This window comes from Amblyomma mixtum, chromosome 7 (genome assembly GCF_055824585.1).
Source record: "Amblyomma mixtum isolate Tamu chromosome 7, ASM5582458v1, whole genome shotgun sequence".
Taxonomy (NCBI): Eukaryota; Metazoa; Arthropoda; class Arachnida; order Ixodida; family Ixodidae; genus Amblyomma; species Amblyomma mixtum.
The window spans coordinates 91,037,077-91,049,545 of NC_143018.1; the positions used below are offsets into that span (position 1 = coordinate 91,037,077).

The 12,469-nt window shown below is 47.8% G+C and overlaps 1 protein-coding gene across 1 annotated transcript in view; it reads left to right on the forward strand.

Moving 5' to 3' along the window:
* Positions 1 to 11,973, forward strand: part of Pop1 (POP1 ribonuclease P/MRP subunit) — a 45,026-nt gene extending 33,053 nt beyond the window's left edge. The window contains exon 10 of the mRNA XM_089553151.1: positions 10,882 to 11,973. Coding sequence (XP_089409277.1) covers positions 10,882 to 11,647 — 766 coding nt within the window. The 3' untranslated portion in view covers positions 11,648 to 11,973. The remainder of the gene's footprint in view (positions 1 to 10,881) is intronic.
* The last annotated feature ends 496 nt before the right edge of the window (positions 11,974 to 12,469 follow it).

The following is a 12,469-nucleotide window of genomic DNA, read 5'->3' on the forward strand; positions in this document are numbered from 1 at the left end:
AGATGCTTGTGGCGATTTCACCCCAGTGTTCCTTCGATATTTCTCAAGCTGAGAGGTGGCTGCGGCAACCTTCTCATATTTTTTACAGGGCCCCTTTCGGGGCCACGAAAACGATGCCTCGGTGGAGCTCACATGTCACTTGCCGTCCGTGACCCCTCCTTGCAGTTGTTATGCTTTTTTTCACGCAAGCCGTTTATAACCATTATCGGTTATAACAATGGAATTTTCGCGGCACTTGAATATTGTTATAAGTGGACTTGAATCTATGCTGGGAATTTGAGAAATGTAACGCCCCACAAAATACCTGCATTTAGTGTACGTAAGCATGCATACGCTTATGGTACATACACAGCGTTGATTTCTAACCATATCTCTGTACGCCACGAGCGGCGATGTGGTGGCCGGGAGTTGTGAACGAAGCAACTTTTCAGCGGCGGCGGATTTCGCTCGCTCCCGCCGCCGAATGCCCAAGCGTAACCGAGCTGCACCGGTGTGAAATCTGAACGCAAATTCTTCCTCTGAGTGCACTTCCACTGGATTCACCGCGTCGCGAAGCAACCTAGCTGTTGGAGGATACGGGCAGACTTCATCGAATGCATATTCACAAGCACGGTTAAAAAATTGTGTGTAGTTGTCCATGTAGCGGTCTGTCCATGCTGCCATTTTTTCCTGCCTGCTCAACTGCGCTCACGCCGGGCACGCTACCTTGCATTGCGCGTCTCCGCCCGCGAGCGGGCGAAGTCACTTGTGGCAGTAGTGCAGTGAAGCGCTCCTCTAGGGCCAGGAGTGACGAAAGTACGCATGAAGGCAGCTAGTAGCTGCCTTAACTTTGAGAACGCACCAAGGACGACCTTATACCCCTGTCAAGCAGGCAAGTTAAGTGCACTTACGGAGAGTGTACTTCGCTGTAAGTACACTTTGCCGCATCTAAACGACGCAAGTGGAGTGTCACTCGCGGAAGAGTGCACTCCGCTAGGAGTGCGTTCACGGACCACACTTTGCTGGCCGAGTGCGTAGCCTCGACGCCAGCGGTTCCAATGGTACAAAATTTATAGTGCATAAAAAGTATACTTACAACTTTATTTTACGTGCTATAACACTGTTTTCAGAAAAAAGTTCGTTGGTTATAGCTACAAGCGAAGCAACAAAACAAGTAAACGTGATCAGATGCAACATCGCTGCCTGCCGCCATGTTGTTTGTTGTCAAAATTCAGGATAGACTTGGCTGGTCTTGGCTTTTCTTCTATTTTCATTTTTTTCATCGTTAAAAACTGTTGAACCTCGTTTTTTTGGTGCTATCACGTTAAACAATCAAATATTATGAGTCCTTTTTCTTTTCCATCGTCCTGTTCAGAAATTCCGCTCATTTTCTTCCACCATTTCTTTTTTACTACGAGTGCGCTTTGCTTTCTCGTTTAGCACCGCGTAGCCCAAAGTGTCACTCGCGATGCCGAAGCGCACTCCCCGTAAGTGCACTTAACTCGCCCGCTTGACAGGGGTATTACTTAGGGCTCCTCAGTAAGAAAGCTTTCAGATTGACATGAAGGGGCCTCACTGCACTGAAGGCTTCCTTACTGGGGTAAGGAAGCTTTCAGAGTTTGGGGGTAAGTTATGCTTAAATTTAAAATATTTGAAATTGTACGCTTTTTTTACCATTTTTCTTTGAAAAAGATACAAGGGACAGTTTAGGACAGTTTTCAACTGAGTAAGGTGCCATTTGGTTTGTGTGTCTCTGGGCTTGCATACTGTTGCATTCCTGGTGCTTTGTGCAGTTTGAAGGATGACATTGATGTATAGTGAGAGAGGCCAACAGCCACAGAAACCAAGAGGCACAGGGGATTTTTAAAAAAATTAATTTCTTTATTTTTTGGTGTTGATCAATTTATAGTATGACTGAATATGTTATCGCTTAAAGCTAATTGATTAGGAAAGCAGAAGAAAAAACAACCACATGCCGCCGGTGGAATCTGAACCCACGACCTCCGAATTACGCGTCCGGTGCTCTACCGCTGAGCTACGGCGACGGCTGTCAGATCTTCTGCTTTCGGGGGTATTTACGTTTACAAATAACCTAACCTTGGGAGTGTTCACCAGCGCCACCCACGTTCTTAAGCGGCGGACGTAGCACGTCCTGAGTTACCGCTGATGTGACGTAGAACGCCATCGAACGGCGAGGGTGGAAGCTGCGTGAGAACCCTCTTATGCTTCCTATGGCATCAAGGCTGCCAGAACCGAGGCCCTCGCTAAGCATTTAAGCAAACAAGGGAAGGGGAATGAGGGGCTCGTTATAAATATGATGTATGGTGTTGTATAGATGCGGCTGTTTGTTGCCAGACATGACTGTGATGCTGTCCTAGTAGCTTCGGGATGGTGGTGCCCTGTGTTGGCCCTTGTCCCCACCTGGGCAGCGAAAGAAAACAAGACCCGTGATATTCAACCGTCTCAGTCCCTACATGTTGACTTTGGGGGTCAAGCACACGGGTACAGAGCGTTGCAATATTCTCATGTGCCTTTGTTTCCTATTTTTGCCAAATAGAAAGCGGAAAAGACAGATTCACTTGTCATGACATGAATGTGGGAGATGAATATACAGTGGGGACTTGTCATAGCGAATGGGTAAAAAATTGTAAAGTAGTTCCGATATAGCCGAAATTCATATAATAGAATTGTGTCAGAAATGCACGCGAGTGCAGCGCAGTAATAGACAGTGATTGGATGGCAACTCAGTCTACCCTTGGTAAAGAAACGGGGAGACTCTTCCGAAGTTTTAGAACCAGATAAGCACCCTGAATGGGGATCATCTGGGTTAGGTTGGCTGGCTGATTGAGCCACTGTTGCTGTGGGCTGGCACGAAGCTGAGAAAAGTGAAATCGAACTAAGCGGTTGGACTTTCTCGGAGACAGGGCAAACCGTTCGTCATCACGCCTTATGTTGCCGGCACGTTGGAGGTACACAAGCGACTCTGCAGCATGGAACTCGGGTTTTGAGTAGGGCTATTTCGACGATCTCTTCCTGCGCTAGTCATGCCTACATGCGGCCTCCCTTCGGGAGCCCGTTCAAATTTATCGGTGCAAGACCTGCAGCGTACGAATTAGCGAGTATCGGATGCCATAGAGTTACATGGGCGTTGTTGAGGACTGAGCTGGCAGCTTGAACTGTCAGGATTTTCGAATAAACAGGGGTCAAAGTACAGTACAATCTCGGTGATACGAACTCAGCTGATACGAATTTCGATGTGATACAAATTCATAAAATTTCCCGGCCGAATTGTATTGCGTTCAATGGGCAAAAAATTGGATGTTCTGAACACTTTTTCTTTTCGCGACGGGTGATATGAACTTCGGTATCAACCCTCGAGGCCCGTGCGCACGCACATCGAGAAAAGCGTGTGCAGCTGCGTAGCACAGATAACGCACACACGCGTGAAAGAAAAAAAAAATTGGCAGAGGCTTAGCTCGGTTAAGCCCGGAAGGTTGAAAAAACAAATTAGGAGCAATTTTAGGGACTACAGTAATGAAAGGCGAAAGCCTGAGTGCTCAATGGAACACAGGAATTAGCTTAAAGTGCTATTGAGGTGTCCACTAAACCACAGAGTTGGTAAGGGGCCTTTCCTTTCCTCCAAATCAACACAGTGTACAGTGCTGCTGTCTAACCCTGGAATTAGCTTAAAGTGCTATTGAGGTGTCCAGGTAAGGCGCCTTTCTTTCCTCCAAATCAAGGCAGTCTACAAGGCTGTCTATGTCAGAGTGCATCAATGAAGGGGGGAATTAGCTTAAAGTGTTGTTGAGGTGTCCACTAAACCGCAGAGTTGGTAAGGCGCCTTTCCTTTCCTCCAAATCAATGCAGTCTATGTCAGAGGGCATCAATGAACATGGGAATTAGCTTAAAGTTCTATTGAGGTGTCCAGTAAACCACAGAGTTGGTAAGGCGCCTTTCCTTTCCTCCAAATCAATGCAGTCTATGTCAGAGGGCATCAATGAACATGGGAATTAGCTTAAAGTTCTATTGAGGTGTCCAGTAAACCACAGAGTTGGTAAGGCGCCTTTCCTTTCCTCCAAATCAATGCAGTCTATGTCAGAGGGCATCAATGAACATGGGAATTAGCTTAAAGTTCTATTGAGGTGTCCACTAAACCACAGAGTTGGTAAGGGGCCTTTCCTTTCCTCCAAATCAACACAGTGTACAGTGCTGCTGTCTAACCCTGGAATTAGCTTAAAGTGCTATTGAGGTGTCCAGGTAAGGCGCCTTTCTTTCCTCCAAATCAAGGCAGTCTACAAGGCTGTCTATGTCAGAGTGCATCAATGAAGGGGGGAATTAGCTTAAAGTGTTGTTGAGGTGTCCACTAAACCACAGAGTTGGTAAGGCGCCTTTCCTTTCCTCCAAATCAATGCAGTCTATGTCAGAGGGCATCAATGAACATGGGAATTAGCTTAAAGTTCTATTGAGGTGTCCAGTAAACCACAGAGTTGGTAAGGCGCCTTTCCTTTCCTCCAAATCAACGCAGTCTACAATGCTGTCTATGTCGGAGGGCATCAAACCCCACAACAGAGGTCAAGCTAAAGGTCACACGTGGATCCGCCGGGATGATGCTGAAGGCTCAAAAGCTAGCGCAGTATTGCTTTTGCAATAAAAAACAGCGGGAAAAAACCGGCTAGGGAATCCATGGCAGCAGCGAAGTTGGCGAAGGAGCGCTCCCCTTCGCCCTCTGCGCCCCCACTCCCTGCCACTTTTTTTTTATTTTGTTGTTACTCTCTGCAAAAACCAGCCCGGCGGCTGCTGCAGCCCTCTCCACATTTCTCCATCGCCCCGCAGGCCCCACTCTTGCTCTTTCCAGAGTCTCCACTGCAGCGGCCAGCGTGTGTTTCGTTTTTTCGTTTGTTGAGGCTGACAACGTGTTGACAGCGCATCGTTTTGTGATCGTGAATCTCGGCAACGCAAAAGGATACTGCAATGTCACGGAAGCGGAAAGCACTGGCCTTTAAGGACAAATTGGAAATTTTAAATATGGTGGACAAAGAGCCTAAGAAAAGGCGCACTGACATGGCCAAGGAACTAGGCCTACCGCTGTCAACGTTGCCAATGATCGTTGGTCAGCGCGACCAAATTATGCAAAATGTGCAGGGCTTCGCGATAAATTCAAAAGAAGCGAAAACTGCCCGCCATGTCAAGTTGGAAGAGGTTCTCCTAACGTGGTTCAGAGAGGTCACGGCGGCCGGCGTCAACATCGACGGAAAAGTGCTTCGCGAAAAGGCAGCGGGCATCGCACTCAAACTGGGAATTGATAACTTTCAGGCCTCCGGTGGGTAGATTCACCGGTTGAAGGTACGGCATAACCTTTCGTACAAGACTGTATGTGGCGAAGGAAAAAAAGTCGGCTCCTCTGCCGTGGAAGACTGGATGCCAACCACACTGCCGTTTTACATAGTGGGATATGAGGCACGTGATGTTTTTAATGTAGACAAAGCAGGGCTGTTCTACAATCTCCAGCCCGAAAAAGTTTGTGCTTTAAAGGCGATGCCTGCCAGGGCGGACAAAAAAAGCAAACAGCGTGTAACAGTTTTGTTGCAACGCCGACGGATCAGAAAAGATGCCGCTGACCGTCATTGGCAAGTACCAAAAGCCTCGATGCTTTAAGGCAGCCGGTCGATTGCCCTCCGTCTGCAAGGTGAACAAAAAGGCATGGATGACGTCTTCTCTGTTCATGGAATTTGTCACCTACCTTGACTGCAAAATTTCTTGCCAAAACAGAGAAGTTGTTTTGCTGCTGGATCAGTGTACCGCCCACCCGAAAAAAATGACGCTACCGAGTGTTGAGGTGGTGTTCCTGCCCCCTAACGCAACGAGTCATTTACAACCACTGGATGCTGGAATTATGAGAAATGTTAAACACCATTTCAAGGCTTTGTTGGTGCACTGCCTCCTCGCAAAGATTGAACGGAAGGACGCGAATCTCCAGATCAGTCTTCTGGACGCTGTGCACTTTCTCGCAATGGCCTGGGATCGCGTCACTCCTGCGACCGTTGCCAATTGTTCCGCGAAGTGTGGGATTTTCAAATCCGCAGTGGCTACCGCCTCGCAAGTGTCAGGCCTTATGCCGACCGATGTCTGGAACCAACTTGGCGTCGACTGCCACCGCGGATGACAATCTTGCCACCTGTGGTCTCCGCACAGTTGAAGACATCGTGGAGGAAGCGTCATCACAGCCTGACATTCCATGCAGTGACAAAGATCACGACTACCGAAGCAGTGATAACCCTCCGCCGAAGGTAGCAGAAACGATGCACACCCTCGATATTTTGCGGCGCACTGTGACGTCCGAGTCTGTGCGGGAGAACACAGCAACTCAATTTTTCAGTTTTTAAAGCTCTCTGCTGTCAGATCTCGCGTAAAAGAAGGTGTACTAAAGAAGGGGTACTACGGCACGAGGCGGATTTAGGGTTGCTTGACGGGGGAACTTATCTCTCATCCGTCAAGGCAACTGTGTGGTCTAGACCCTTTTCCCAAGCATCTCACCCTAGAAGAGCCGAGCACCAGGCCAGGGGAAATCTTGTACCCATCAAAGAAACCGGTGGGTACCCAGCGGCACTGGGGATCGAACCCAGCACCTCCCGAATGCGAGGCCACACTTCGGTTCGGCGACTTCTTTCAACAAAAAATAAATGTTTCATGTGTGTTGGAAGGTTTGAAAATGGATTTTGCTCTTTTTTGGTGGTACAAACTTTTGTGTGATACGAAAATTTTCGCCACTCCTTGAATTTCTTATCACAGAGATTCTACTGTATTGAGCTTTTACTAAGTGTTGCGAAGGGCTGTGCATCTTGCCGTCTTGCTGTTCGAGTGGAAATGTGCGTGAACCGTAGTATCAGTGACACAGTGGTCAGAGTTTCTTACTTTTGTTTTTTTGGTTCCTTGTCCAACCTGCGCGCAAGTGAGAATGATTTTCAGGGTTCCTCAGAGGTTAGATTAATTAGGCTTGGCCATAGCAGCTTTGAAGATTTTTGGACAACAAAAGGCTTGGGTTCATTGCCCACCACATTCACTAAAGGGACATCATCATCACCAGCCTGACTACGCAGGGCAATGGCCTCTCCCATGTCTCTCCAATTAACCCTGTCCTTCTCCATTTGCGGCCACCGTATCAACGCAAACTTCTTAATCTCATCCACCCACCCAACTTTCTGCCGCCCCCTGCTACGCTTGCCTTCTCTTGGAATCCACTCCGTTACCCTTAAGGACCAGCGGTTATCTTGCCTTCGCATTACATGCCCTGCCCAAGCCCATTTCATCCTCTTGATTTCAACTAGGATGTCATTAAACCGCGTTTGTTCCCTCACCCACTCCGCCCTCTTCCGATCTCTTAACGTTACACCTGTCATTTTTCTTCCCATAGCTCGCTGCGTTGTCCTTAACTTAAGCTGAACCATCTTTGTTAGCCTCCACGTTTCTGCCCCATAGGTGAGTACCGGTAGGATACAGCGGTTGTATACTTTTCTCTTGGGGGATATTGGTAAACTGCCATTCATGATCTGAGCGAACCTGCCATATGCGCTCCACCCCACTCTTATCCTTCTAGTTATTTCCCTCTCATGATCCGGATCAGCTGTCACTACCTGCCCTAAGTAGACATACTATTCTCTTACTACTTCCAGCACCTTGCCACCAATTGCGAACTGCTGTTCTCTTGCTAGACTGTCGAATATTACTTTGGTTTTCTGCACGTTAATTTTTAGCCCCACCGTTCTGCTCTGCCTGTCTAACTCATTGATCATGCTTTGCAGTTCATGTCCTGAGTGGCTTAGCAAGGCAATGTCATCAGTGAATCGCAGATTACTTAAGTATTCTTCATTAATTCTTATCCCCAGCTGTTCCCATTTCAGGCCCCGGAATACCTCCTGTAAACAGGCAGTGAATAGCATAGGCGAGATCGTGTCTCCCTGCCTGACACCTTTCCTTATTGGAATTTTATTGCTGACTTTATGGAGAACTATGGTAGCTGTGCAATCGGTATAAACATCTTCGAATATTTTCACACAACACTCTTCCACACCCTGATTCCGCAATGACTGCTGAGGTTTCTACTGAGTCGAATGCTTTCTCGTAATCAACGAACGCTATGTATAGGGGCTGGTTATATTCTGCGCATTACTCTATCACCTGACTGATAGCGTGAATATGGTCTATTATCGAGTATCCTTTACGAAAGCCTGCCTGGTCATTTGGTTGATTGAAGTCTAAGGTTGTCCTGACCCTATTAGCGATTACCTTAGTAAATACCTTGGAGGCCTGTAATTCTTCAAGTCCTGTAAGGTCTGTAATTCTTCAAGTCCTTGAAGTCTCCTTTCTTATGAATTAAGATAATGTTAGCGTTTTTCCAAGCTCTAGGTGCGCTCGAGGTCCCAAGACAATGCGTCTACAGGGTGCCTAGTGTTTCGAGCACAATCTCTCCTCCATCCTGCAACAAATCTGCTGTTATCTGATCCTCACCAGCTGCTTTCCCCTTTTGCATTGCTCCTAAGGCTTTCTTTACTTCCTCCTTCGTTACTGGTGGGATGTCCCATTGCTGTGCTCTACTGTCTCTCGGTAACATTCTGATTGCATTCGCTACTGTATAGATTTGTGCGGAACTCTTTGGCTACTTTAACGATCTTATCCATATTGCTAATGACATTGCCCTCTTTGCCTTATCGCATACATCTTGTTTTTACCTATGCCCAGTTTTCTCTTCACTGCTTTTAGGCTACCTCCGCTCTTTAGAGCATGCTCGATTTTCTCCATTTTAAACTTCCTGATGTCGGCTACCTTGCGCTTATTTATTAACTTCGACAGCTCTACTACTCTATTCTATCTATGGAGTTAGACGTCCTTATGCATTGCCGTTTCTTAATCAGATAGCTTCTTCTCTGATAGCTTCCCAGTATCCTGTCGAACGATCCTACCACCTACTTCTGCGGCGCACTGCGTAATTATATCTGTGAGACGATCGTTCATTGTTTCAGCATTATGGTCGTCATCTTTAGATAAAGCGGAAAATCTGTTCTGCAGCTTAGTTCTGAATTCCTCTACGTTCCCTCTTAATGCTAACTTGTTAAGAGCCTTCCGCTTCACCAATTTCCTCTGTTCCCTTTTCAAATCGAAGCTAATACAAGACTTTACCATTCTGTGGTCGCTACAACGGACCTTTCCGAGGACCTCCACATCCTCTACGATGCCAGGGTGAGCGCGCAGTAGGAAGTCTATTTCATTTTTGGTCTAACCATTGGGGCTTTTCCACATCCACTTCTTTTTGGCTCGTTTGCGGAAGAAAGTACTCATGATCCGTAAATTATTTCTATCTGCAAACTCCACTAAAGCTCTCCACTGCTATTCCTAAACCTATGCCATAGTCACCTACCGCCTGGTCTCCAGCCTGCTTCTTGCCTACCTTCGCATTGAAGTCGCCCATCAGTACAGTTTACTGCGATTTTACTTTGCTCATCGCCGATTCCACGTCTTCATAGAAGGTTTCAACGATCTGGTCATCATGGCTTGATGTAGGCGCGTAGGCCTGCACCACCTTCAGCTTATACCTCGTATTAAGCCTAATTACGATAGCTGCCACCCTCTCGTTAATACTATAAAACTCCTCTATTTGTCCAGCTATATCCAGATTTATGAGGAATCCGACACCTAGTTCTCGTCTGTGTGCTAATCCACGATATCACAGTATGTGCCCGCCCTTCAGTACTGTGTACGCCTCATCTGTCCTCCCAACCTCACTAAGCCCTATGACATCCCAATTAATACCCGCTAATTCCTCCAACAGCTCTGCTAAACTAGCCTCACTGGATAAGGTTCTTGCGTTAAACGTTGCTAGGTTCAGTTTCCAATGGCGGCCTGTCCGCAGCCAATGATTCTTAGCACCCTCCGCTGCGTCACAGGTCTGACTGCCGGCCCGGTCAGCTGCTCCGCAGCCACTGGGGGCTGAGGGCCTAGGGTTAATTGGGTTGTTCATACAAGGTTGCGGCCAAGTACTACACCAGGGTGGCCAAATTCTGCTCCGGTGAGGAAGTGCGTTGTCGGTTCTATTCACCGAAATCAGGTCGCACCCCAGGCCTGTTTGTGCACAGGCCTGGGACATCGAGGACAAATAACTAGGCATATGCGAATAGTGGTTTTTCTTTTCACATAATTTCGAAGCGAATATTTCGAATGCTTCTGACACACAAAAAAGGTTGAACAGCACAGTAAGCGCTTTCAAAATCATCTACAGTAGAATCTCGGTGATACGAACACGGTCTATGCAAATTATTAAAATTCCCTGGCTGGAGTGCTTTGTGTGCAATGTGCAGAATTTCGGGAGTTCTGAACTCTTTTCCGTGCCACTGTGGATGACACGGACGCATGAGTGGCTACCGCACCTGTCACAGCAGGCAGGTTGTGATGACGTCACAACGTCACGCGACGTCTCTTGACCAGTCGGCCAATTCCGTGACATGCGCCACCATTTTTGCAGAATGTGGACTCTAATGCTGTTACATTAATACAATATTTTTTTTTTGCTCATATAGATCTGTGGGTCTAGGCCACAGAGCTATCCATCTTGACAGCAGTTGTGGAGGTCACAATTTCCTCAACGTCACCATCAGCGTCGCAAATTTGAATAGAATAGCAGGAACAAATAGTTTTATACTCCAGATGTCTCAACAGTAAATGCATCTTTAGCTGCCTTGCGAACATCAGCAAAAAAGCTGAACAGTGCTTCTTATTACTTGTGTGCACCTTAGGCGTCTGAAAATTTGTCGTATAGCAGCTCTTCTTTACCGGAAAGCTTGTGGACTACTGCATTGGTTGCTCCCAGTGGCAAAGCAGAGAAGAAATTTTTGTTTTCTTGTATCATTCCAGGTACCCTCCGGACAAGCGGCCATCATTCAAGACGCTTCGCATCTCATGTCCCTTCTTCTTCCCTTGGGCTCAGCTGGTTCGGGAGTGGCGTGCACTGAATCAACCCGACACCACTGGGGAGCACAGTGAGGAAACGCCGTTCTATGTTCTCAGGAACCGCAAAGTCCTCCGAAGGCTGGCAGCCCTGTTTGTGGAAGCAAAAAAGAGGCAGAAGGGCGCGGCAGCAACCGAGACGGCGGCATCCAGAGTGCTGGACGACATCCGCGCCACAGCTCGGGCGGCAAGCCTGGACCTCTCTCAGTCCCTCGTCTGTGTCGAGCTGACCAGTTGTTCGAAGGGCGTTCCCAAGCGGTTCGACTCCATCTCCCTGCCGACAGCTGAAGACATGTCCGCGTTGAAGCAGCACAGCTTCGGCGGTTTGCCGCAGGCACCCAGCGAGCGTCTGCGGAGGTTGCGGAAGAAACCGAAGGACGTCAAAGCCAAGAAGAAGAAAGTGCCGAGGCCGACGGTGGAAGAGATGTTGGCGAAGCCAGATGTGGACGAGGTGGTCAATAGCTGTTCGAGGCTTCTGCTGGGGGGCGTGGTGAGCGGGGACTACTGTTTCTCGTCTGCATGTGGCAGGGGACTGGGATACTGCACGCTCGAGGGACTTGTTCATCTTGTGCAGACTTCTTGTGCGGCCGGGGTCAGCCCTTTTGTGCTTTTCAGGCATCAGCACTCAGTTCAGTACCGGTATGCGAGATTGCGCATTCTAGAAGAATGCTAACATCTCTGGCAAGCAGCAGCTTCAGCGTGGCTGCGTTTTGTACATAAACAGGTTGTAATCATAGGGCTGAGTTATTTTTATATATGGATGTTATTTCATCTGCTGCTGTTTCGTGAAGGTGCCAACAGCTGTAACATTGCCATGCGGGTGTGTGTTTCCTGCAACAACTTGACAGAGTGCACCGCATATGTAAATTGCATACAGCGATTCTTTCTCTTCATTTTGTACACTCTTTCTTACGGTGATGATATTCACCTCCATTGCGATTGTACCAGGTACACACGTTCCCTTTCTTTCCGATTGCTATTAAATTATTGAGAAGATCACTAGTACGGCTGTCAGTCATTATTGCATTCAACTGCCAAGAATGTGCATGGTGTTTGTACACTTTGCAGTTTGTTACTGCAGGCGCTTTATGTAGTTTTTCTCGGAAACCAAAGTGTCCATATTAACGATGCACAACTGTAACAAGATAAATTTGACCTCTTGGGGTTAGGCTGGCTCCAATAAGGTTGGAGCACATTTTGGATCTGGAGGTAGCCGTTTCAAACACAGCCATTCGGGGTGCTTGCGAGACATAGGTTGCTCTTCCCGAGCAACCTTTCGCGACCAATCATTGCCACCTGCCACAGTGGGCAGGTTGGGATGACGTCACAAGGTCACATGACCTAGGTGGCAGGTGGGCTACCTCCTTTTTCGGCCACAACACCGCCGCCGCCGGATTTTCTCCACAGCGGGAGCCTCAACGCTGCTGTGTTGAAAAACAAACGGCGCAGCAGACTTGTCTGCCTCTGTAGCGAAAAAGTCATGGCAAAGCTCTGC